The sequence below is a fragment of the Mesocricetus auratus genome, unplaced genomic scaffold, assembly GCF_017639785.1.
Source record: "Mesocricetus auratus isolate SY011 unplaced genomic scaffold, BCM_Maur_2.0 Super-Scaffold_100676, whole genome shotgun sequence".
Classification (NCBI taxonomy): domain Eukaryota; kingdom Metazoa; phylum Chordata; class Mammalia; order Rodentia; family Cricetidae; genus Mesocricetus; species Mesocricetus auratus.
In genome coordinates this window covers 58,489,979-58,517,242 of record NW_024429266.1, presented here as the reverse complement: position 1 = coordinate 58,517,242, position 27,264 = coordinate 58,489,979, and the positions used below count along the sequence as shown (strand labels likewise).

Below are 27,264 nucleotides of genomic sequence, written 5' to 3'. Positions count from 1 at the left end.
TGTGGGAGTCACGTGCTCGGGCTGGCTACTTTGCCTAATGGGACAGTGGCCCTTTAAGAGTCAGGTGCGGGTCAAGCCCAGAGCAGTTTCAGTTTTGGCAGCAGCAACCAGTGTCTTGCTGGAAGCTTCTAGAAAAGCAGGGGTACACACTGACTGGCAGACTGTGCCCCGAAACTGGATCAACTGGGGAGAAAGAAGTGGCTAAAAGTAAGTGTGCTGCCTGGGATCCTGGGATAGGATGCTCCTTGGGATCTTGGTTCAGATGATCCCCTGACCCTCAACTACTAGCCTCGCAGAGACGGTGAGATGACAGGGCAGACTGTGTGACTGTATGTCACAAGGGATCACAGAGGCATATCCAGGGGCATGAAGAAAGGCAGACATGTGTCTGGGCATGCCTTTTCTGCAAAATATCATGGGCAAGAAGAAGCAACATCTCTGGCCAGCATATCCCATTACCCTTAGTTTCCGAATTCCCTTATCCCCCTACTGTTACTAACTTACACAGTACCTAATCTTCCCGAGTCTCAGTCTCAATCTGTACAATGGGAATTTAAAAATAGCAGCTATCACTGCTGGTCAAAGGGGGTTAAAATGAGAAAATAAGTGCGGAGTGTTGCAAAATAACAATGATTTGGTGCGTCTTAACTTAGTTCAGTTACTCAAGAATTAATTGAGTGGCAGGCAGATCCAGATTCAGATTATACAACAAAGCACACAGCTTCATCTACCTTGCAAAGGGGGGCCACACTCAATTGCTTTTTCGGGGCTTCTGTGAGGCTTTGAAATCATTTCCAATTGCAATGCAGACTTGCCTCCATATATTAGTGCCACTAGAAACAAGGATGCATTATGGTGTCACTCTACCCTGCTCTAAATGGGGAGGGCACTGCCTTTGTGAAGTAAGAGACTAAGGGGGGCAGAGCCACCTTCTAGGTACAGGTACCAGCCCTCTGCCCTGATTAACCCCCTAACACGCACCCAAGCAACCACCAGACGGCCTCCTCAGCTTGGTCCATCCTGACAATGTTCCTAAACCAGTACAGAAAGACAGTGACAAAAGGACAGTGTCCGCTTGGTTTCATCTTCTGTACCGGCTACATCTGTACAGCTGCCTCTATACTTGGAGCCACCCAGGATGGTACACACACATTTTGTATGACAGTTTCCATTAACATTTCCCCCTGATGCTAAGGAGCTTACAGATTTCTTAATAGATAAAGAGGGGTGTGCTGGTTTTGGGGATTTGAGTAGAAGGCATCTATCTATCCAGCGGCTGAAAGTAGAGGTTCGACTCTGAGCCAGATACAGACCTTTCCAGTCATGCCCATCCTGGATGTGGTGTTATTGTCAAGTGAACTGAACAGGGAGTCAGGAGAATACCCAGCTCTGTGACCATTACCCGCTTCTTAGCACACCTCTGCATCTGTGAGGTTCATTCACAAAAAACCAGTCACTTCGGCTTCCGTTTAGTAAGTCTGCTTGCCCTGGAACTTCATAGCTTCACCTCTTTCTCACCCCCAAACACCAAGGATCTGAGAAGGGTAGACACCACAATCCCATCTTACAGCTGAGACTTCACAAGTTGATGTAAATGATGTCAAGTCACCCAGTAAGTATGGTTTTAAAGACACTTTGATATCACCTAACAAATCACTTATCTTAAAAAATACATGCAAGGGAGAGGGAGCTGGGATTGACATGTGATGCAAGCTTGTTTCCAATTTAAAAATGTAATAGATAATAATGAATTTTAAAAATATATGCAACCTGAACACACCTAAAATCCTAGCACTTGTGGGGCTAAGGTGGGAAAGATGGAAGGATTGTGAGTTAGTGGTCAGCTACATAGACAGACTCTACCCAGAAAGAAACAAACCAAATAAATAAATAAATTGCAAATTGAGTATTCCTGAATCTGTAATTTTAAAATCTTAAATGTTCTGAACCTAGACATTTTAGAAGCCAACACCACACAAGCAGAAGTTCCACACCAGACCTCAGGTAATGGGCATCCATCTAAAATATAAGCATACTAAAAATATATAAAATTACCTTCAGGATATGTTTAGACTTGGGACCCATTCCCAAAACATCTTACCACATATCTGAAAATATTCCAAAAATTAAAATGGAGCCCACTTCTGACCCTAAGCATTTTGGATAAGGGGTGCTCAACCTATAAAATCAGTGACTCTGGGTACAAGAAAGCTTGGGTTGCAGAGTCATTGGCATTGGCACAGCATGGCAGCAGAGACAGAGCTTTGGCATGGATGCCCCCAGATTCAGGAAGCAAAGGTAACACTCCCAACCCATGGCCAATTCTAAATAAATAACAACTTGTGTTTCCAGGAAGAACTCTTGGTACCACCTCTAGGTCCAAGTGACTCTTCACAAGAATTGCCTTTCCAGTGAAGGGTGGGGAGGAGAGAATACTGTTACTCCCTCTCTAAAGCTGGCCTTCCTGCTCCTTCCTCTTCCTGCTGATTCCTCTAACAGCAAGACCCTCTCTAGCACACCAGGATGACTAGGCTCGTATGCACTTTTGTAAAATTTATTTTTATCATTTTCGCATGTGGTGTGTGTGTGTGTGTGTGTGTGTGTGTGTGTAAGTGCACAGACTATGCCTATGCATATGGATGTCAGAGAATCTCTGCTGGGTGTGTTCCTCTATCATTCTCACTTGGGCACCTACCTTGGGCAACTTTCTTACCCATTTGTGCTTTATACCCTGCTTCCCAGGGTAGCTGCACAAATCAAAAAGTTGACATCAGTAGGGGTCTTGGAAAGAATTCAGAGTGTGTTCTTCTAACCCAGGTCACAGTGCTTGCCTCTTGGGTCACAGGGCTCAATCTAAACAACTCTCTCTGAGTCTTGATAGGGTACCCAGCCTTCTAGTCCCCTTTCACTCTTTGACTAAAAGAAAGAGAAGACTACTTTGACTTTAGAGAGGATGTGTGAGTGAGTGAGTTAACCCTTCCAATCCCATCACTCTGCTAAGGACTTTGTCATTTGATCTGTATGACAACTCTCCACGATGCAGAGCCATCTCCAGTTTACAGATGGGGACCCAAAGGGTTGGTTTAAAAATCCACATAGCCCCCAAGAGAGAGTGGGAAACCAAGCTGAAGAGTAGGTGGTTTAACCGCTCAACCCAGTGCACAGCTACCATGAAGATGAGATAGATACCTACCACCCACCCTCCTGCCTTTACAGTAGCTGTTGCTGCTTTCAGTTGAGAGGCACTTAAAGCCATTAACACTGTGTCTGTAGGTATTTTTCTTCCATCTTTCCCCACATCCTCCCATCCCAAGGCATTCCCCCTTCAAGTTATGAGTCGGGAACGCTTACCTTCATTTTATCAGTGAAAGCACTATGCAAGTGGTAGAATGCTCCTTATATCCCATGAAAGAATGGAAAGCAGACCACTAAGTTTTCTTCATCCTTGACATTCTTCTTCACTGACAGTTTCCAAGCTCATGTCACTCTGTGCCCAACTCTTGGTCTGTGAGACATGAAAGTGGTAGTCCCAAATGAACTTAGGCAGAGCTTCTCCTGGAACAGAAGGGACTATTCAGAAAGAAATGAAAAGAAAGCCTTCACAGCCAAGCCACCCTCTCTCTATTCTTAACTCCAGAGCATCTTACTCCTTCAAGTTCATAGTCCTGGGTTGTCAGAAACTGTCACTCAGCTTCTGGTATTCTTAACTCACATTCTGTGTCCCGTCTGAAGCCCCTGGAGCTTTAAGAAACCCACCTTACCTTCTCATGGGAGGTGAAGGCTTTAGGTTGCTTCAGGGATACAAGACTAGATGGCTTATTAGCCAAGCTAAGACCCAGGCCGAGCTGTCCCTTCCTCAGAAGAGGGATATCAGAGGCTAGATGAGCGAAAGTTTGTCCTGAATGTTGAAAAGGGGAGCTGTCTAAATTAGCTTAATAAGGAGACAAACTCAATTCTCCCATGTGGCCCGTACTTCTGCCCCAACTTACAAGCTTGGAGACATAGGTTATAAATACACTTGGAAACTAACAGTAAACCTCAAACAATGTGGGACATCTCAGTCTCATCAGTGAAAAAATAGCTCAACCCTAGCTTAAGTGTAAGTATAATAGTGAGTAATCTGTGCAAGGGGTATCACCATGCTTTGGCTTTACTAAGCCAATTAAGAGTTCAGTGAGTCCTCTAGTGGGCAAACCAAGACTCTCAGTACCCAGACAAAGCAGGGTAGGGTTTTTAAAGTCAAAAGGCTGTAACCATATCATACCTGGTGTAGGTCATGGGTCTTCACAATGTAATCTTTGATCTTGTAAAACATCACACAAGGCAGCAGTTCTCTCCCTGTGGAGTGAGACCCTTTGGGTGTCAAATGACCCTTTCACAGGAGTCACCTAAGACCATCAGAAAATACAGGTATTTACATTGTGATTCATAACAGCAGAAAAATCACAGTTATGACATAGCAACAAAAATAATTGTATGGTTGGGGGTCACCACAACATGAGGAACTGTATAGCATAGATGGAGGTCCTTTTGGTGCGCTCCTCCTTTATCAAGAAGAGAGAGAAGCTATTTTTTGACAGGCAAATGTGTCTCCCAAGTCGGGGAGTTTGAGGAGTCAGGGGCAACATGACCTTCCTTAAGCTAGTCACTATAGACTATGACCCCATAGAACCGATCTCTGGCCTCATGCAAGAAACAATAATAGATTCATGGTCCCAGTTCTAATTCTGATATAGGTCTTGGGATCAAGAATACCTGACCCTTAGGTCTCCCATCTGCAGCAATAAGGTAATAGCATCTATGCCTGGGATTCCTGAGGCAATACATTAAATCATGAAAGAGGACCCTACCAAGGCATCTGGGATGGTGTGGGGTATCTCTAATCACCCTGCTGTTGGGGGTTTTCTGACATCTGGGTTGCCTAGGTTTGGGGGAAAGTCTGATGGAGATGAAAATGTCTTAAACACAGGGTCCTTTTAGCTACTACCAGAGAAACAGCTCCAAATTTTAGCTCTAGACAAAGAATTACTGTTTTTGAAAATGTCTCCTGCCCACCATCTGCCCTGGGAGTAGACTCTTGACTTCCTTGCCAAGGTGACTCTCTCCTAGATTTTTCCTTCATGATATGCTTGCCTGGTGCTCTCACACCTGACTTCCAGCTAAGTTGGAGGTAAACACATCTCCCTGCTTCCAAGCTGACTCACCTAACCATTTAACATGTATCACAAAATGATTGGTGGCCTGGGCTAGAAGTCAGGTCTCCCACCATGGAAAGCCTGGCACCTGGTTCTCCATAACAAAAGGAAAATCACTTTACCCACCCAGAGGAGGGTAGCACCCCAGCTGAGCCTGGGAAAAGAAGACTGCCCCATGAGTATTAGAAGCTTGCTTGTCTAGAGTCAAGGACAAGAACAAGAACAAAAAAAATGACCACCGCTAGCTTGGGCTCTTAAAAGTGGAAAACATTTGACCTTCCCATCTGTGACTGCACCCAGGACCGGCACAAGGGGCAGGTGCTAGGTGTCTTGGGACTTGGTGCTACCCATGCCAACTGTTACAGAAAAGATAGGCCACACAGTTGCCTTTGCTTAGGAGTTTCTTGTCACTCAGATCACCCACAGGCACCTGATCACCTCCAAATTAGACTGAGTTTGGCTAAGACTCCACTTCAGGGGTTTATCATTGACTTGGTAAGAAAACTGGGCCATTAACCCCAGTAAAAAAAAAAAAGCCTTTAGTTGCCATCTGACACTCTTGTCTGTCCCCACCCCCTGCCTTCATTCTTCCAAAGAACTAAAGAAACAAAATACCTTTATCTCCACAAGGAAATAAAAGGGTTTCTAGATGGGAAATTCCCCTAAGGAAAAGAAATAACCAAGATAAACAAGCCTATTGCCTTTGGCTCAGCTAGTGAAGGAAGTCTCTGGGAACCAGGAGTTAGGGACAAGCAAGAGATAATGCCCAGGCTGCCTCCTGCTTACAGCTTCCTTATCTTTATGGGCACTTGTTATTGCTAGGGCCCATTATCATTGCTGCTCTCCTTTAAAAGCTCCATCAAATCCATTCCAAAGTTTAAAGGTAGGCAAAGTCCTCAAGTCTGTTGGTAAGTGGGGACTCCCCTCTCCTTTCTTCTCTCTTACCCTAGGCCCTAGAGTCTAGGGAACCTTTTGGTTTGGGCTGCCTGCATGCTCTCTCTTTGTCTGACAGAGCTCCCCAGGTAGGAAAGAAAACAACATCTTTGTTTTTGTCTGAACCTGGAATGGAGTCACAGGAAACCTTGGGCATAACTTGTCATCTCCAGCTCTTAATTTTCTTGTGATTTTATATGTCTGTCTATCTGTCTTATTTCAAAAGCACTTATAAAACTCAAATGAATAATGTCAGGTCCAAAGGAAACTCCAGTTCCCCAGACTGCAAAAGGCAGTCAAAATATCCAGAAATGGGCTCAACAGGGACTATAAGAAGATTTCTGGTAGTTAAATAAAAGCAGGCAATCCTCGGGGATTTTCAAAGCTGGTTCCCCTCTACCAAAAGGAAGGGACCTCTGACAGAAGGGACATATGGCTACCTGTGGTACCTATCTATTGACATATCAAAGCCCATGCTGGCCTCCAGGCTCCCCCAGTATAACAAGTCCCTGTTATACATTCCAAAGTCCATGCTGGCCTCCTAGCCCTTCCCACCTCCTCCCCTGCCCCTAAACTCTCTCCAGCTCATCGGCTTCCTTCCCCCAGCTACTCTTCTCCTTATAACCCTGCTATTCTTGATATATTTTAAATTTCCTCTCTGTGTAGCTCTCTGCTCCTGTCTCCCTCCCTTTGTTTTCTCTATTCTCTCTCCCTTGCTACTCCCTCTTATAGACAGGATACTATCCTCTCTCATAGATAGGCCTGGCCATGTCCTGACTGCTGGCCGTGTCCAGTCTACTTTTTTCTCTGTCTGCTCTGGACTCTTCCAAATGCCTCTGTCTGCAACCATTCCTCCTTCTTACTCTCATATCTACAATAAAAAACCTTCTTAGCCAGGCAGTGGTGGCATGTGACTTTAATCCCAGCACTGGGGGGGGGCAGAGGCAGCCAGATCTCTATGAGTTCGAGTCCATCCTGGTCTACAGAGCGAGTTCCATAACAGCTAGGGCTATGCAAAGAAACCCTGTCTCAAACAAATAAAAACAAACATCAAACAAACAAGCAAAAGAAACTTCTTCTTAACCATACCACGGAGGGGTCACTTTGTCAGTTTATACAAACAATATCAAACACAGTCTTTGACGAACAAAAGGCATTCCAGCATCCAGTATAAGCATACTATCAGAGTCTCGATGCAGTGGAGATTGATACCACAGACAATCCAGGGCTCAGATGCCCCCCAGCTCACTCTGCCCATCTCACGGTTAACCATTGTGTGGCATTTGCAAGTCTTTGCATATAGCTTCACAAACCCCAGAATTGCTAACCTGCATCTTTCTGCCAGTTTACTCATCACCCACCTAAAACATGTCAGACCCCTCCACCTTCAGGGATACAGGGAGGGTAATTGACGCAGAAGGACAGGGCCATGTTATATAATGCGCCGCAGTGATATTTTGTTTATGATCTAACAAATAAAGCTTGCCTGAAGATCAGAGTACAAAGGCAGCCGCACTCTTTGTTTCTAGGATCCCAGTTAACCAGAAAAGTCAAGCAGTGGTGGCACACACCTTTAATCCCAACACTCGGGAGACAGACCCATCTCTGTTAGTTCAGGGCCACCCTGGTCTACACAAAATTTATTCAGTCTAAAAGAGAAACAATGCTCACACAAGAATGATCCCAGCACTTGGAGTGACACGCCTTTAATCTCAGCACTGAGGAGGTGGAGACAGAAAGGCCTGTGGCTGGGCAGAAAGAGGAGTATAAAGCAGGAGGAGACAGGAGTTCATGGCAGTCTAAGCAATTCTGAGGCAGCACTCTAGGCAGTCGGTCCCAAGCAGTCAGTCTGAGGCAACCATCTGAGGATGCACTTTGAGGTTTCGTAGAGAACTTTCAGTCTGAGGATTCGTGGAGAAAGGATCGTCCATTCGGTCTGAGGTAGAGGTAAGAGCTAGTGTCGGGCTGCTTTTCGCCTCTGATCTTTCAGCTCCCCCTGCCTACTATCTGACTCCAGGTTTTTATTATTAAGACCAATTAGAATTTGTGCTACAGTGTGATATCCAATACTGCGTCCTGGATGATGACGAAGAAATACCATCCATATCACTACCCCAAAGAAACATGAAGCTTAGGTATTTGTAGCTATTGAAGAGCAATTAAGAATGCCGATTCTTTGCCGATTGTTTGATATTTTTCATATCAACTGACAACATGGCTGCTTCATGGTATGTTTAGAAGAAAGCTTTTATTATAGATATGAGACAGACAGAGAGAGAGAGAGAGAGAGAGAGAGAGAGAGAGAGAGAGGAGGTGAGAACCGGGAGCTCTTAGCAATGAAGAAGCACCATTCATGCATTCATTTATTAATTCAACAGGCTTTACATGGTTTCTGGAGACAGGAAGCACAGAGGTGTTACAGAGGAGCATCTTCTCATTTGGTTACTGTCTTGCAGCATCTCACACGAGAAGCCACCCTGAATGGCACGTCCCCCTTGGAAGCCACCAGCAATGAGGCTCTTCGTATTCACCATCCTCCTGGCTGTCCTCCCAGGTGGGTCTGTTGTCCCAACTCCCCAGACCAAACTCTTTTCTGCTAGACTCCTCGCTCCTAGGATCCCAGCTCCATGGAGTCACCGACATCAGAGTCACCCCCAGCAATGTCCCTCACAAGATGTGCATCCCTATGAGACACAGTCACACGGAGGCAATGCAGAAAAAAGGCATGTCTAAAAATGGGTTTTGATGAGCACTGGAAATCAGAGACAGGGCTGAAAAATTCCTGATTTTAAGACTAAGAGTCTGATAGAAGGTCCTCTCTGGAAACTTAAAAAAAAATTGACCTTAATCCAAACATCTTTTCTGAATCATGTGATTCGGGGGAAATAAACTAAATTAGCTAATTTTCCTTAATGTTTTAATGTTAAAAAAAAGAAGAAGAAAAAGGAAATAATCTACCAAGGGAAATTTATAGTAAATGCAAAAACATGACATCCTGAAAAGTAGTGTTAAGATACCATTAACTTGTCATTCTTTGTCCTTAAAAAGATTATTGTTAATGAGTTACTGTTGTGGAATTTGAGACCACCAGGAAAAGACTACAGACTAGATCAGATTGTCATTAACCAAATTTATTTTTTACGCTAGCAGGACTGCTATCTCTAAGCCAAATCAGAAATATGCAGCACCTGCACAAATTGGGGAAAGGTTTTTAAAGGCAGACGCCACAATTACTCCACTTCTGTGGAATTTACAACTACCAAAGAATCACCCCCCTCTCCTAGACATGAGGAACTGTTTCACTCTCCCCACCAACAACTACAGGAGAGAGTGCCATTCCCCCTGCCCACAGCGATAAGCGTGTTTACAGAAGCCAGAACAAGCTGTTAACAATTAACAGTTACACAATTTAGGGGAGGGGACAAGGGGTCAGAGCTTTTAGGAATTTAGGTCAGAGGACAACAGCTACAAAAGTGAGTACCTGGTACAAAATGGAATTTTCTTAGCCACCACATTCCCCAGGGGCTTTAGATCATATGAATAATCAAACCATCCATTTTTTTAAAAACGGAGTTCGTTTTTTTTTAAATGTCCATCGTCGACCAATTTAAAATTCAAAGGCTGATCATAATGACAAGGAGTGGTAAAGGATAGGTCTAACTAAGGCGGTCAAAGGGTGGTAATCCATGGGAAAAGAAAATGGATGGAAACCAACTAGAGGCTTCGTCGCACTCTGCTCTTGCACCTAAGATTCTCTGGACCGTGTATAATGTTTCTCAGATAACTATCTGGTTGTTGGCATAAAAACAGCATTTTTCACATCAGATGGCAAAATCTCATCCCCGATGGTTTTGTAAAAACCATTTCTGCTAGGGAATATACTTGCTTTTCAAGTTGTCCTATAGAACCATTGAGATGTTGTATGTCCTGGTCTACTCTGTTATTTAGAGTCTTGAAAGTCTGATCTTGAGCAACTGAAGCTAATATTTTCCAAGGCAGCCACATCTGTGATCCCTGCTATCATTAGGAGGGGTATAACTATACCCGAGTTACTATTCTTTTTTCTTCTAATTAGACCCTAGCCCTCATAGTGAAAGTGTCCTTTAAATACAGGCAACTGTTGTCTACTGTCTTCTCTAGTATACATATCTACTTGGGGAAGGGTATAGGTTAGAATACAGAGATTCCTTTCCCATGTTCTGAATTCTAGCTGCTCTGCTGCTACACATCTAGCAAAGCCAAATGTGCAGGCCTACCATGTCCCTAAAGGAACCAGAAAGCACATTCTAATATATTCAGACTTATTGATTGTACACATGAGTACTATAGGATTGGCCATAAAAGGAAGCTGAGTGATTATAAGTTGAAGAGATTAAACAAGTACCTGTTCCTTGGAGGTCTCCTAGGGTGCACTTACTTTCCTCTGGTTCACAATTTAAATTCTCGGATGGACTAGTAGCTGAGGTGATAAAGACTGAGCCCTATCCCCACATAAAAAGGAGGCCCAGAGTTGAGGCAAAGCCAATATTCATTTCCCAGGTTAGGGAGGTTTAATCAAGCTGTGTAGTAGCATTAAAGTCTCAAACTCAGGGACGCCATTGGGAGATGAAGCTGTTTTGTGGTTTGTTTGTTTTTTTAATTAGGGTTTAGGGTGAGTCTGTTACCATATACCACTTGGTTGAGATTGAAGGCTGATTTATTACCATTGGTGGGTGGTCCAAGGAGGGAGGACAGGAAGGGCACACACCCTAGTCTTTGATTAAGGCATCCAACTTTTACCTAGGCCTGTGGGGCTAAATGGGCAGCAGGGGATAGGGGGCAGCCCTAACCCTTTCTCGTATAGAGAACTCCACAGTCCATTTAAAACTGAAACTCTTGATGTCGAGTTGGAAACCCCAGAACAAGCTTTTAAGCCAGGATTGTGTGCTCGGTTAGTTCCAGATCATGAGCCTCAGAGCAGAAAAGTGCTTCATTTCCTACAGGTGCACCTTCAGAGAGAGAGTTCTTACTCTAAAATGAGGTATGATCTAGGTGTCCAGTAACCCTTTCTCAGACAAACTCAGCCTCACCGTTTGGATCAGAACAATGATAATCTTTGTTGATGATATTGATATATTGGCCTGTCAGCTGGACATACATGAAAAAGGATTTCATTTAGTATATTTTTTATCACATCCTGGGAATGACCATGACATCGCCTCCAATATGCTGCATCTTAGAAGTGAGCGATCCCAATCTTTTTTGTCAGCCTGGAATGGAGAATCCTCAAAGAGGATTAGACCGAAACCTAAACACAGGCTTCAAGGCAACATTTTGTAGAATACATAATTTTTCTACGGTCTGCCCATGGATATAAGATGCATGGTTCCACAAAGAGGGATGCTCTCTCAGCCTGACTCTTAGGGGAGTGCCTGGACCCTGCCCTGAGTGAAATGACAGACTCTAGATATCCCCTATGCGGAAGGAATTGGCAATAGGGTGGGAGAATGGGGGGATGGTGGGGGGTGCGGGAGGAGGGGAGGGAGAGGGAACTGGGATTGACATGTAAAACAAGCTATTTAAAATTAAAATAATAAAAAAGATGCATGGTTCCCATGACAACTCCCAGTCCTAAACTTTAACATTTTCAGTGACTCAAGCATAAGAGATACCTGTCAACATTCCCAACATCAGCATCAGTCTGAGTCTGAGACGCTGATGAACCGCACCTTTGGGGCAGCTGGTGATCTCCCATTAGTCTCCATTTTCACCTTTGTTTTGGCCAGACTTGTCTACTTTAAAATGGGAGTGGTAGGTTCAAGCCTCAGTCCCCGATACCTTGATGACCATGGATGTAGTCAGGATCACAGGGTATAGTCCCTTTCAGGAAAGTTCCAGGGTTCTGATGGGCAGGCAATGGGCCCACACCTTGACCCCAGGTTGGAATCTGTGCTTCAGTTCAGTCAAAAGCAGTGTCGGTGGTGAGGGTGATAGAAGACTAGGGATGTCTCAGGTGATCTTCTGTGGTGCCTGATAGGATTTAAGGAAGGAATCATGAGGCATTTCAATAGTCTATGGCCTTCCCTTTGAGGAGTAAGTGGAGGCTGCCGCCAAACATTATTTCAAACAGTGTAGTTTGTCCTGGTAGAGGGCACACCTGATGCTAAAAAGAACAGGAGGAGGCAGCTCTATCCCCTCCTGGCCAGTTTCTGCCCAGAATTAAATTGGTATCTCTTTAATATCCTGTTAATTCTTTCTACCTGTCCTGAGCTCTGGGACCTATAGGTGCAATATAATTTCCAATGTATTCCTAGCATTGTAGCAGCTTGCAAAGAGACTTTGTCCATGAAGTCATCCCATTTGTCAGACCCCAAAGAAGAGAGGAGGACAAATGTGGGGATAATCTCCATCAGAAACTTTTTTAGTAACTACATCCACTCTTTCTGACCTTGCAAGAAAGCCTTCTATCCTGACAAAGCATCTATGAAAGCTAGCAACTTAGGTAACCAAACTTTGCTGGAGTAACCTCAGCACAGTCCAATTCCCAGTGTTCTCTGGGACTCCGCCCCTTCCTTGAACACCCATAGGTGTGAGTTTTCTTCCTCTCGGGCTCACCAGAGTGCTGATGACACAGTAGCGGGTAATTTACTCATCTCTTTCCTCTGGGTGGCATAGAAAGTACCCGTCCCTGATTAATTCTTCTCATTTGGTCGATCTCGGGTCACTCTATTGGGTTTGTGAGAGACGGAATGGGAAGCCACGGCTTCTGGTAGGATGGGGCATCTGTCTAGAAGCATCCACCAGGCCTCTGTCTCAGTGGGCCTCTGCTGTCTGGCTCAATTTGCTTCCTTACAGGTGTATGTATGTGGAGGGCCAAATGTTTGCAGTGGTCCCACTGGTTCTGTGACTGCTCTTCTTGCTGTGACAGCGGCAAATCTGCTGCCTTGGGTTTCTACCAAATCCCCTTTGTGGTATTCCAGACAATGGATATCAGCAAAAACTGCTAGGAAAACGGGGATCTTCTCCTTGTTTTTGATTTTCTTTTCTGCAGAGGCCAGCAGGCCCTGTTCCTGGTACCAGGCACCAGGGACATGTGCAGTGACAAAGGCACAATGGCCATTGGCACAGATGTTGACAATTCAGCTATTTCCCCACTTTAGTGCCTGGGTCAAGGCTATCAGTTCTGCCTTTTGGGCTGATGTCCTTTGAGGCAGAGATTGTGCCCAGATTACCTGTGTGAGTGTCACTACAGTCACTCCTGCATACCTGAACCGGTGTTGTACGTAACTGCTTCCATTGGTGAACAAGGTCACATCTGTCTTTCCAAGGGGCTAGCGTCTGTGATTCAGTTGTCTATGTTTCAGGTGGTCAATGACCTGGGCACAGGCATGAATTGGTTGTTCCTCCCTGTCCCGTGGCTAGTCTATCAAATTTCCTTTAACAACAGTGCTGGGGCAGCAGTGGCCCAGATGCAAGCTGCCCATTCTGCTGCAACAGGGTCTAGGCATTCAGACAAACAGTCCTAGGGTCCCAAAGTTTGAGTCAGTCCTCCTTTTGCCACCCCATGTTGTTCATCCTCAAGTGGAAGGGGTTATCAGTGCTGGAGAGCTAGGGATGACATCAAGTCTACCTTGAGCCTTTGGAATGCCTCCTTTTCTTTTCCCTGCCAGCTCACAGGGCCATTTCCTCCCAGGCTCTAATATAACAGTTCTGCTATTTCTACAACATTGGGTATCCACAGTCTGCAGTTTCCACCTGTACCCAGGAATTCTCTTACCTGCCTTTTATCTTGTGGCTCAGGAATATTCAGAATAGCTTGGCTCCTACTTGAGGACAGGGTCCCCCTGTTGCCACCCCCAAAGCAATAACTTGCCCAGATAAGCTACCTTATAGAGCACAGTCGACCTTTTTTTTAGCAGACACAGTAGCCCAGCAGCTGAAGCATTTCAAGTAGTTCCTCTGGGGCTTTGTGGCACTCCTGCAAGGTATGTGCATGGATGAGATCATCCACACACCACCAGAGGGTGACATTCAGGTGCCCTTAGCGGTATTCAAGCAGGTCCACACTAAGAGCTTCATCAAAGAGTAAGAACGGGGAGTTTAAGAACAGGGACTTCATAAACCCATGTGGGTAGTCTTAACCCTGACTTGGGGTCTCTCCATTCAACGGCAAATATAGGTTGGCTCACGGGTGCCAGAAGTAGAGAGAAACAGGCATCCTTCAAGTCTAAGACAGTGTGCACAGTTTATCCCTGAGTCAACAGACTGAGTAAAGTGAAAGGATTTGGTACCCTCTGGGGATGATTTCCACTCTCTTATTTACTCCCTTAAGATGATGATAGTCTTTGGTGCCTGCCTTAGCAACAGGGAGCAGAGGAGTGCTCCAAGGTGAGTGGAAGGGAAATACCTGCATCTCTAAGGCAACTGATTCCTGCCTTAGCTTCTCTCCAAATAGGGTATATACTGCTTTTCCCATTCTAGGCAAGGCTCAAGAGCTGAGTGACAATTGGTGGCCTGTGAGAGGCCAGCCCAGGACAGTAAGTTTCTGCCCACACTCTAGGGAATTAAGTATTAATTCCATTAGGAGTGTGTCGCGTGTTCCCAATTCCTCATTACTCTTTTCTGTCATCTTATATTCTTTTGATAATGAACAAGTCACCAGGATTGCTGGGCATGAACTCCTGAGGTCCGGATTGGCTTATTCTCATTGAACATGATGGTGGTACCAACTTTGCTCAGCCAATCAGGAGATGGAAAAACCTGGTTTAGCAAGAAAAGAATAAGTCACAGTACCTTGTCCAAGGTCCACTTCTCAGGTGGTGGTCCAAATGTAGGTTCCAGGCCCTGTGGCCTCTTAGATGGTGGTTCTTTCTTGGTGGAGGTAGGGAGTGGGAGTTGGTTTAACACTGAATGGGATGCACTCATATCCACTAGGAACCAGAGAGTTCTCTGCCCCCTGCTTTTCCTGTGCCATGGGCTACCGGCTCCATCAATCCAATTCTGTCATTTGCTCCCTCCTTCCTGCCTACAGTTATTTTTTCCAGTGTCCCTTTTCTCTGTAATTTGCACATTGGTCCTTCTCCAACATGGATGGAAGCTGATCTGGCTGCCTGGGGTACTTCTGGTTTATATCAGTCTCTTTGAACATAATCATATTATTATCTAGCCAGTCTTTCTGCTCTTCTGGATCTCTAGTGTTAAGTTTTCTGAGCTATTCCTAACAGCCGTGACCTACTCATCCCCTCAAAACCTTCTAATTTCTGTAACTTCCTGCAAACATTTGGGGATGGCTGGTGGCAAATGCAATATTACTAAGATAGTTTTCTGGGGCATCCGGATCTACGGAAGTAAATTCCCGGTAAGCCTCCCGGAGGTGCTGCAGGAATCCAGCATGAGAGTCACGATTTCCTTGAATTACCTTAGATACCTTTGAGAGATTAGTTGGGACTGCTGCTCTCATTCCAGTCACTGAGGCCTGTCAATAGGTGTCTTGTGCTGCCTTAACCTTGGTCAATAATGGGATCCCAGTTTGGTAAAGCTGAGGGCAAATTGAAATAATTGCAAATTGTTTGGCAATTGCAAATTGAGTAGCTAATTCGAACTCAAGACAATACCAATCAGTGAGTTGTTTCAGGAAGTCCTGATATCTGTGGAGACACCAAGAGGGAGATTTAATGTGATTGTAGACTCAGTCTTCAGGGATAGAGGAGATATCTTCCTGTACCTCTGTGACTTTTGGCATATGAGGGAAGGTGGCCACTGTATGTGTGTGTCTGCCTCCTCTGACTGTGTGAAAGTTTTGTCTTTTTACTTCACTTGCATTTGGTGGATTTGTGCTTTCTGGTGTGCTTCTAAGCTTTGTTGAAGAAAGATGTTGACAGCACAGCCCAGTCTCCTTTGAGCTGCATGTAATACTTCCCAGAGTTCCATGAGGCAGACATGGAGTTAAGATGCAAATTTTCAGTTGTCAGAGTCTGGGACACCCCGAGGCCTCCAAGTCCACAAAAGTACTTTCCCTCATCTAGGGCTGTTTGATGCCGGACCTCCCAGTTGTGGTATTTGCCCCCAACTAGGGCCTGATTCTAATGACTCTTTAATTTGTGGTAGCCATGATTTCTGATGCCCCTGAATATCCAAATCTGCATCAGACTTGCCCCTACTTGGTGCCTATCCTGGATTCCTAGCCCCAAGCATGGAGGGGGGTTCCCCCCAGGATCTCACTGGGGCCTCCAAGAATGTTGTGGAGTTTGAGACCCCTGGGAAAAGGTCACAGACCCAATTACAGATATAATTAGTCAAAACTATTATTTATGCTAAAAGGGAAGGTATTTATAAGCCAAATCAGAAATGTGCCACACCTGAACAGATGGGGGAAAGGATTTTAAAGGCAAACATCACAATTATTCCACCTCTGCAGAATTTATAGCTACGGGATAAACTGCCATTGCCCCTACCCACAGAGATAAGTATGTTTACAGAAGCCAGAGCAAACTGTTAATCATTTCACAACAATTGCACAATTTAGGGGCGGGAACAAGAGGTCAGAGCTTTTAGGAATTTAGATCAGAGGCCAACAGCTACTAAAGTGAATGCCTGGTACAAAATGGAGTTTACTTACCTATCACATATATTACAATTAAAATGGAACCAAATTATGATTAATCGGTCATTTCATTTCATACAATGTTATGTGGCTATAGTATCATGTAAATAACTAGGGAATGTATATTAATTAGAAAATCATATTCCTTCGGATGTGGATCATTTCATCCCACTTGACCTCCCTCAGTTCTTAAAACTCTTGTCTTCTGTTTCCACAGCTGTCTCCACAAAAAGCCCCATATTTGGTCCCCAGGATGTGAGTAGTGTGGTAGGTAACTCGGTATCTGTCACGTGCTACTATCCAGCCACCTCTGTCAACCGACACAGCCGGAAGTACTGGTGCCGGCAAGGAGCCAGCGGCCTCTGCACAACCCTCATCTCTTCAAATGGCTACATCTCCAAGGAGTATGCAGGCAGAGCCAAACTCATCAACTTCCCAGAAAATAGCACATTTATGGTTAACATTGCAGAGCTCACCCAGAATGACACTGGGAGCTACAAGTGCGGTCTGGGCACCAGTAACCGAGGCCTGTTCTTTGACGTCAGCTTGGAGGTCAGTCAAGGTAAGAATCCAGGCTCCCTGGACTTCTGGGGGAAAATAGTTTAAATCAATTAGGTACAATGAGAGTTTACCTGAGGAAGATATCTCCTACAGAAGGATATCCTGACATGAAATCTAAAGTATCCTCACTCCTGAGGCAAAGGCTCTTAACACATGAGACATATCTGGAGGAAATGGGTAAAACTTCCTATGTCTTTTGGATCTCTAACAAGCATCTTAGACTTAAATAGGTGCCAGGAGGACAGCTTTTGTTGTATTTGATAGAGTTGAGACATGATGTCTGTCAGGTCCAAAGGAAACTCCTTTTCCCCAAATTCTGGAGGACAGACAAAAGCCATCATTCCTCAGGAACTTATGAAGCCGGTTCCCTTCCCCTAAAGGTGCCATTTCCCTTACCACTGACAGAAATACAAATGACTGTCTGAGGTGCCTATAAAAGTGCATGCTGGCCTCCAGGCTCCCTCAGTATCACAAGTACCCGTTATACATTTCAAATCCCATGCTGCCACCCTGGCCCTCCCTAGTCTAGGCTTTTCCAATTCATAGGTTTCCCTTTCCACAGCTACTCGTTTCTCCTTACACTCTGATATTTGGACCATGCTCCCTCCTTTTGACTCACACTTTCTTTGTTCCCTCACCATGTTCCCACTTCTCTTCTATTCTGCTGACCATGTTCAGTCTTCTCCTTTCCCTCCATGCTCTGGACACTTTCAGTTGCCTGGCTGTACTCTCCCTCCTATCTGCAATTAAAACCTCCTGCTTAACCTTACCTTGAAGCAGTCATGCCATCCGTTTACAGAACATCTATGGCACCCAATGATGTAGAAAATACACCAAGAGAGGTTTAAGAATCCTTACATTCCTACCATAATGTTCCTTTAGATCAAGGCTTCAGGCCACAGGAGGCATCATCATAGATTTTAGTGGGATCAATCTGTTAGTTCATTAGAACTAGCAACATGAATTAGATTCTTTTTAACTGAAGTCTAGGCCCCTGAAGAGGTTGGCCACTAAACAAACCCACTGTAATTGAAAGAAGAGAGAGAGAAAAAGGTTTTTTGACAAGAGTTCATCGGTGAGGGCACCTCTGATTGTCCAAGGAAAGTTACAAGAGAAAACAAACACAAGGGAGGCAATTCACAGGGGCCCTGAGCATATGCATTGTTCTTTGGGATGCGTGTGCCATAGGAAAGTCGTTCCTATGGTCATGGAGAGTAATAACACCACAAATCTCTAAGAGATGAGGAGTGTTCTCAGTTGACCACATCTTGATGCCTAGAAGGGTACTGTAGATGCTGGGAATACAGGATCCAATCAAACATGTCCAATACCAGACTCTGCTTCTTAAGGCAGCCCAGAATATTTGGAATATTATTTTTAGACAATTCATGTTCAACTCTTTTTTCTACACATGCTAATTTAGCACCTACCAAAAAGAGATGGTGTGCCAGTCACAGCAGACAGGGAAAACATAAAGAAAATGTCTCCAACGTCCAGTCTATAGAGTGAGAGCCTAGACTGGATATGACGGCTAATGAAGAAGTTCATGAGGACACAGAGAAGGGAGAAACTAGTGCAAGGCTAGGGAAACCCTTCCTGAGGAGATGAATGTCCCTGGAAGAGGAGTTGGATGGGTGACTGCTAACATCACTCATTAAAGTCATAGCCAATACCTCCACAACAAAAGACAGGGAAACAAGAGAACACATAGCTTCATTTAACCAAGTTGATTTTTAAATTTTATTTAATTATTTTATGTGTATGAATGTTTTGTCTGCATATATTTCTATTCACCTAATGTGTCCTTGGTGGCCTCAGAGGCCAGAGGAGGTGCCAGATTCCATGGGACTGGAGTTGCTGGTGCTTGTGAGCCATTATGTGGGTGCCAGGAATTGAACCATGGTCCTCTGGGAAAGCATCCAGGGTTCTTAACCACTGATCCATCTCTCCATCCCCCATTTATTGAAGTTTTACTATCACAGGAACCTTCACAATGACCATGCAAAGGTCTGGTTCCAATGCAACTTTTATACTGGGTTCCGTGAAGCAGGGGTGGCCATACAGAGACGAGAGAAAACAGGTGTGTGCAAGCAGCCGTAGACTGAGAGGAAATTCCAGCAAGGGTCATCTGATCCAGTTCTCCTTGTCCCTTCAGCTCTAGTGCTTCTTTTGGGGTGTGAGACAGTGAAGACCTTGATGTATAGAATGGTATGTCAGGTGTTTCTTCCTTTCCCATTGTTACAAAGAAAAATGGGAAGGTTAAAGTACTATTTTTAGAGTTTGTGGATAGCTAGGGTAAAGAGGTTATGGTTTCTACGGTCTGCCCTGGAGAAAAGGAATTCTGAATCCTATGGCTTGCCTTTGGGAATAATGGCTTGAAAAACAAAAGTGTAGGAGAAAGTCAAAATAAAACCTTTGCTTTGGGAGCCTTTATTTTGGTGTATCGTTGTGTAAGTTCCAACAGAAAAATTCTGACAGTGTTCCTTTAGGGAGGAGGCCATTCTAGGTCAGTGGCCCACCCAGAACCCTCGCTAGGAATAGCAAATGGTTCTGTTACAAACACAAATTGTAATTTACCCCTGTTCTTTATTCCTCAGCTCCTGAGCTTCCAGTTGATACTCACGTTTACACAAAGGACCTGGGCAGAAAAGTGACCATCACCTGCCCTTTCAAAAAGGAGAATGCTCATAGCAAGAAATCCTTGTGTAAGAAGACAGGTCAGACCTGTGAACTTGTCATTGACTCTACTGAATATGTGAACCCCAAGTATAAAGGCAGAACAACTCTTTTTATGAAAGGGACCAACCCAGAACTATTCACTGTCGACATTGATCACCTAAGACCCAGTGATGCTGGGCTGTATGTTTGCCAGGCTGGGCAAGATTCCAGTGCTGATAAAAACAATGTTGACCTCCAGGTAATAGAGCCTAAGCCAGAGCTGGTTTATGGAGATCTGAGAGCCTCATTAGCTTTTAACTGTGATTTGGGCCGTGAGGTGGCAAATGAAGCCAAATATCTGTGCCGGATGAACAAGGAAACTTGTGATGTGATCATCAACACCCTGGGGAAGAGGGATCCAGCCTTTGAGGGCAGGATCCTGCTAACCCGCAAAGATGACAATGGCCGTTTCAGTGTGTTGATCACAGGCCTGAGGAAGGAAGACGCGGGACACTACCTGTGTGGAGCCCACAGTTCTGGTCTGCCTCAAGAAGGTTGGCCCATCCAAGCTTGGCAACTCTTTGTAAATGAAGGTGAGAACCTCCAAAAGGCAAGCAAGATGGGATGGCATGGGATGGCAGATGAGATACTAGCTTAATTCTCCGATGCATTCATCAATGCTCATGTCAGTCAGCAATATCTACTCGCTGCAAAGTCTTGAACTAAGTGGGAGGCAGTTTGTGGGATCTAGAAAATGCAGCCTCTCCTTATGCTAGTTCCCAATTATTCTTCTGCGTTGTCAAGGGCCTGCTGATGGTTATCTCTGGGTAACAAGAATAAGGAAGGTAGAGCCCCTGCTGGAGGCATGATTAGTAGATGGAATTCAGTACCATGGTAGGCCCACATCCTCTTCCCAGCCCACTCAACTCCAGAGAAGTTGTACACCCTAGCCCCACACTCAGATGGGAGAGCATCAGTGTACCATGACTTTAGAGCTTCCAGGAAAGGCAATACCCCAGCACCTAAATGTTCCACACACACAGCTCTAAGGGTTGTCTGTTATTAGGAACAACCTCCATGAGCTATCAAGAAGGCAGGACGATTCAATCCAAGCTCTCTTTCATCCTGGAGCACAGTGCACAGACTCGCCCTCATGAGAAGCCCCAAGTCAGTACTTGAAGTTCAAAGTACCTGGCCTTATGGCTTTTCTTTAAGGGGCCTATGTTCCTGACACCATTCTCCTATTGCCAACTCTGGGTCTTCATTAGCATCCCTGGCATCATCAGTCGTCATGGGTTCCCCCTGGATCATTGCATTAACTTTTGTTTCCTTGAAGATGACTCTTGGGGTCTTTACTGAACTCATACCTCATTGTTTTAGTTTCTATTATAAAGTATACCTATTTTGAATATATTTTCTTAAATTAGGTACAACACATTAAGCCATTTTGAAGGATATGCTAAGAAACAGATTAAAAGAATGTCTAGAGGGAGACTTTATAAGAAGCCAAGGGAAAAGGGCTAATACTCTCTTAAATGCTGCTCATTCCTGGCTGAGAATGAAGTGGGAAGAGAGCACTGAGATTTTCGCACTGAAGTCACTGGAGACTGACCCCCAGACTATAGCTTCAGACTCAGACATAAATACAATAGATCTCATTTTCTGAGCGGGGGGTGGGATTTGTCTAAACTTTCCTCTCTCCACGGCGGATGTCCTGGGAAGAAAAGTTGCCTGGGGCATGCATGACTGTTTGGGTATTTCTGTCTTTTCACACCATCCCCATCTGTTCTTCCAGAATCTATCATGCCCCCTAGTCGCTCTGTGGTAAAGGGTGTCACAGGAGGCTCTGTGGCTATAGTCTGTCCCTACAACCCCAAGGAAAGCAGCAGCCTCAAGTACTGGTGTCGCTGGGAAGCAGATGGAAACGGACACTGCCCGGTGCTGGTGGAGAGCCAGGGGGTGGTGCATGAACAGTATGAGGGCCGACTGGCACTGTACGATCAGCCAGGCAACGGCAGCTACACCGTCATCCTCAACCAGCTCACCACCCAGGATTCCGGCTCCTACTGGTGTCTCACCGACGGTGACTCTCGCTGGAGAAGCACTGTAGAACTCCAGGTTGCTGAAGGTGAGAGTCGACATGGAGCAGCAGAGGTGGGGAGGCTGAAGACTATTCCAGGGGCAGCTTCTTCTGCCCCCTAGCCATCCTGCCTGCTGTGCCGCCTCCATCCACACTGGTGTCAGAAGGAGCTACTTGTCCAGAGGTCACATTTCCACACCCATGACCAGCACCCCATGTTCTTTCAGTCATCACTTGCAACACTTCCTGATATCAAATATTAGTAGAATGTTGAACATGCTCTTTGTGCTAAGCCTAGAAAAAAATAAATAAGTAAAGAAAAGTAAGGGGCCAGGTGTGATGACGCAGACCTTTAATCCCAGCATTCGGGAGGCAGAGGCAGAGGCAGGCAGAGTTCTGTGAGTTCAAGAACAGCCTGGTCTACGAAGTGAGTTCCAGGACAGCTAGAGAGAGAAACCCTGTTTCAAAAACAAAACAACAAACAAACAAAAAGACAAGAAAGAAAAGTAAGGGAGCAAAGAAGGCCATCAAGCAAGGCTGTATGTTCTATGCCAAACTCTGGGCCGGCACAGTGATCATCAACAGTCATTCTATTAGCGTATCCTCTGCTTCTTAGGTATTCAGAACAGTGTATTACAATGCTGTCCTCAGAGGAAATGCACATGACACACCAAAACCACCACTTTCCTTCCCCCGTGGCATCTCCAGGTCTTAATTTCTGCGTGTCTTTGCCAGCTACAGGAAAGCCAAACCTCGAGGTGACACCACAGAACGAGGTTGCTGTACTAGGAGAGACCCTCACGCTCTCCTGCCACTATCCATGCAAATATTACTCCCACGAGAAATACTGGTGCAAGTGGAGCAACAAGGGCTGCCGCATCCTGCCCAGCCACGACGAAGCAGCCCGCCAGTCCTCTGTGAGCTGTGACCCGAACAATCAAGTCATCTCCATGACCCTGAACCCAGTCACGAAGGAAGATGAGGGCTGGTACTGGTGTGGGGTGAAGAAAGGCCAGGTCTACGGAGAAACTACAGCCATCTACGTAGCAGTTGAAGAGAAGACAGGGGGTAAGTCTCCAAGGGCAGTCAGTGCCTGCACCCCGCAGCACCCTATGGCAGGGCTGACCAAAGACCCCCCAACTTGAAGCTTCTCCGTCAGGAATAACAGCCGGGTTTTTCTATGAGAGGAAAGGAGTAGGGAAGCAAACAGTAGGAGCTTTTCTGATTAACCTCAGTAGTAAGACAAGTCCCACAGGTGCCTCTCACATCAGCATGAAGCCCCCTCCCCATCCAGAAATCCTACATAGCAATTTCAGAGTCACACTGATCAACCTCCATCTGCCCAAGACTGCTCTCCAAAGATGGCTAGGTACCTACATCTTGACCAAGAACACTGAGGCACAGGACTGAGAATATAGCTTGGATTAAAACATGTGCTTGGCCGGCCATTGGTGGTGCACGCCTTTAATCCCAGCACTCGGGAGGCAGAGGCAGGCGGATCTCTGTGAGTTCGAGGCCAGGCTGGACCGACAGCCTCCAAAACAGAGAAACCCTGTCTCGTAAAACCAAAAAAAAAACAACAAAAACAAAAAACAAAAAAAAAACAACAACAACAAAAAAACATGTGCTTAGGGAGTGCAATGCCCTGGTTTCAATTCTTAGTACCGAAAGAATAAAGGGGGAGAAACAATTAAGGCAAGCTCATCTGTAAATTTGTATTCCCAGCCTCTGCTTAAAATGTCATGTAAGTCAGGTGGTGGTTAGTGGTTCGGTTCGTGCCTTTAATCCCAGCACTTGGGAGAGAGAGACAGGGGGATCTCTATTAGTGTGAGGACAGCCTGGTCTACAGAGTTCATTCCAGGACAGTCAAAACTATTACACAGAGAAAATCCTGTCTTAGAAAACACACACAGAGAGACACACAGACACAGACACACACACACACTTGGAAAGAAAAAGTCATATAAGATATCTTGTATAATAAGGGTTTTTTAGATCCCTGGATATCTCAGGAAGTCTGAGTCCAGCAACACTGGCTCACTACAGTTCAGCAAGACTGGCTCTTTAGAAGCCCTAGGACAGGATCTGATGCTGTGAAAATCTCTCTGACAGTCTGTTGTCACAGGTGGATCTGTTACATAGATCTTTGATGATGGAAATGAACTTGGTGAGAATGGGGCAGAGAACTGGATGGAGGAAATCATGATGAGGGGGCAGTAATAGTAGAAAATAATGTCTGTGGTCTACAGAAGGTTTTCACTACCAAGCCTAGCACTAGTCCACAGCCTACCCCAGTAGCTTTGAGGTCTCACCCTGTGATTTCTCCCCAACCCACAGGCATAAGAACCCAGAGGAAAACTCATAACAGGCTTTGCTTTGCTGTGCTTCAGGGTCACGCCAAGTCAGCCCAGTGGATGCAAACGCACCTGCAAATGTTGCTCCAGAAGAAGAGGTGGCTGAATCCGATGTCAGCGAGAACGAGAACAAAGCCATTCCAAATCCCAGCCTTCTTGAGAAGGAAGGAGAGATAGACATTGTGGGAGACCAAGTTCAGGAGAACAGAGCAGCTGTGGATGCTGGCAGGTGAGTAGATTCTCCACTCGGAGAACATTCCAGAGGCCAAGCCCCAAGTCTGGGCCACTAGAACCAAGTAGCAGAGTGTGGAAGAGACTAGTAGACAGCTCTCACAGCCTTGGCTTATGCTTGTCAGGGGAGGAGAGGGTGCACATCCCTTCTCCCACGGCTGGAGAAGTCCAGCTCAATGTCTCAAGCCTGAATATAGAGAAGGCTAGGTCCTTGCTTTGCTGGTTCAGGGGGTATGGGGTGGTTCTTAGCAAAACAGACTTAAGAACTGCATCCAAAAAATGGAGTAGATAGACTGGGGGTGGGGAACCTCTAGCTGGGACAGCCATCCAGCACTTCCTGAGATCTCCTTCTCAGTGGTGGGCTGACTTAATCCCTCTTGCAGTGCTGATGGACCTAAGGGGAGCTCCAAAGTCCTGTTCTCCACCCTGGTGCCCCTGGGTCTGGTGCTGGCTGCAGGTGCTGTGGCTGTGTGGGTGGCAAGAGCCCGACACCGGAAGAATGTAGGTGAGTACCCAGAATGCTCCCCACCTCACCTCTTGTTCAGCTAATCAGCCACGTGACTCAGGTATCCCTCCATTTCTTTGTGGCTCAAGACAGGGTAATAACCACCTTTCGTGGGGCTGATTTAAGCTAGAATTGAGGGCTGTGAACTGATTCATAGATTAGCAAAGGTCTTAGAGTCTTGACTGCCAAGTCTATTTTGATTTGGAGGTAAGCATCAAAAGGTACCACTCCTTGGTGTCGCTTGGGCTGTGGGACAGCAATGCACCCTGCTCTCCTCACTCATAGCCCTGCCCCCACACCCACCCCTCTGCCCAACAGACCGGATGTCCATCAGCAGCTACAGGACAGACATCAACATGGCAGACTTCAAGAACTCCAGGGATTTTGGAGGCAATGACAACATGGGGGCCTCTCCAGACATAGAGGAGACAGTTCTCGAAAGAAAAGATGGTATGTATTTTGAGAATGCTCAGCCCTTGGGAGAGCAGAATTGAACCTGTCCACCTGGGAAGGAACAGAGATCGTTAGGGCTAAGGGCATTCTCTCTCCATGCAGAAATCGTGACTACCACTGAGACTGCCACAGAGCCAGAAGAATCCAAGAAGGCAAAACGGGTAAGGGAGAAGGGCATCCCACTGCATGGCAGGGAATTCAGACTGCAGTTGGATATCGGGACAAAATCACCCCCATCTGGAGATTAAGCCCCAAACAGGGAAGACGTTACAAATACTGTATCCGAGAGGACTTTGTGAGAAGGAGACAGATCCTTCAGTGTGAAGCCTCAGAAGGAGTAGGGGGGCTCAGTTGTAGGCTGTGAACCTGAAGATGTGGTCACAGACGGAAGAGGAAGGTGGCATGTTAACAGTGGGGATTGAGTGGGTGGTCTTCCTGAGCTAGGGGGCCTTAAGGCCTTTCAATGGCCACACATCCTCCTTTGAGAGCTTCCTCAGGACTCTCCTTTGGCCTGAGGCTAGATGTTTATTCATAGTGGGCACCTAGGTCACCACCAGAAGCCTTTGCACACCTCAACCAGTATCATGAAACCTCAGAAGAGGCAACTCCTGCCATTGAGTTGCAAATTGCCCTCCTTTTTTGTCTCCTTGAGTCTCCTTATGAAGAGCACTGTTGGGTACTGATACTTTTTACTGTATTTGCTCCCCCTCGTCCTATCAGAGATCTTGCATTTAGCAGAGTCAGGATGTGGAGTTAATCCTAGAGATGAATCTCTGCCATCTGGACAGTGCTAAAAAAGTTACCCTTCTAGGGCAGCAGAAAGAGAAAACACAGGACACCTTGGCCACCAACAACCGTGGCCACCTCATCTGTGGACAACAATAACATAGCTTCTGGGGACAGCCCCCACCGACCCAGGGTGTTCCACTCCACTTTGCATAAGGGGGTAGTGAGACAGTGGGAGATATTTTTAGAGGCTGCAACTTTCCATTTCTCAGAATTTAGCCCTTCCTGCTGAGCACGGGGGCTGGACTGAGAGCAAGGCCTCAGAAGCTTGTGTTACTCCATCAGAGATGGGAAACGCAGAATTTCACGTGCATACCCTTCTTCTCGCCCATCTACTAACGCCTCTCCTATTGCTCCTCAGTCATCCAAGGAGGAAGCTGACCTGGCCTACTCAACGTTCCTGTTCCAGTCCAGCAACATAGCCGCACAGGTCCACAACGGTCCCAAGGAAGCTTAGGCAGTGCTGAACGCCTACCCTTGCCTGCGACAATCAACTGGGAATCACGCTGATCCACTCACAGCCTGCACCCTCACCTCCTAGGCTTTTCCCTCCTATCCGCAGACTTGTGCTGGTCCCTTCCTCAGCTATCAAAAGCCTGGCCTCGCCTCGCTGTGCCTGTTTGGGAAGTGTGAGAAGTTCTGACCCGACCTGCAGCTTTTCTCTGTTAAAAGATTAACTAAGGTGGAAATAAGGAGTCAAGCCTGAGAGACATTTCTGAGAGAAGAGGTTCGGAGCTAGGGCTCACCTCAGGAGGGAGAGCCATTTGAAGTCTCTTATATGATGGAATATCAGTGCAACTCTTCTCTCCTCCGTCTCTCCCTTCCTCTCTTCTCCATTCAAAAGACACATCTGAAAACTTACTAGAATTCGGGTGACTGCTAAATGTTGAGACCCAGGCCACAGCCTTTCTATACATATCACTGGA

At 45.9% G+C, this 27,264-nt stretch overlaps 1 protein-coding gene across 4 annotated transcripts; it reads left to right on the top strand.

Annotated features, from left to right (window-relative positions):
* The first annotated feature begins 50 nt into the window (after positions 1-50).
* On the top strand, positions 51-27,146 carry Pigr (polymeric immunoglobulin receptor). Of its 4 annotated transcripts, none has more exons than XM_021232873.2 (11): positions 51-207; positions 8,585-8,682; positions 16,928-17,272; positions 19,869-20,522; positions 21,725-22,057; positions 22,751-23,077; positions 24,400-24,592; positions 24,978-25,099; positions 25,418-25,549; positions 25,655-25,713; positions 26,700-27,146. In XM_021232873.2, the coding sequence occupies exons 2-11, from the start codon at positions 8,610-8,612 to the stop codon at positions 26,793-26,795; spliced, it is 2,334 nt and encodes a 777-aa protein (XP_021088532.1). In that variant the 5' UTR covers positions 51-207; positions 8,585-8,609; the 3' UTR covers positions 26,796-27,146. The 4 variants fall into 4 exon arrangements, with proteins under 4 accessions (XP_021088532.1, XP_005079919.2, XP_040595272.1 ...); XM_005079862.4 differs by having other exon boundaries at positions 22,745-23,077; XM_040739338.1 differs by having other exon boundaries at positions 67-207; positions 8,507-8,682; positions 22,745-23,077.
* Positions 27,147-27,264: the final 118 nt, after the last annotated feature.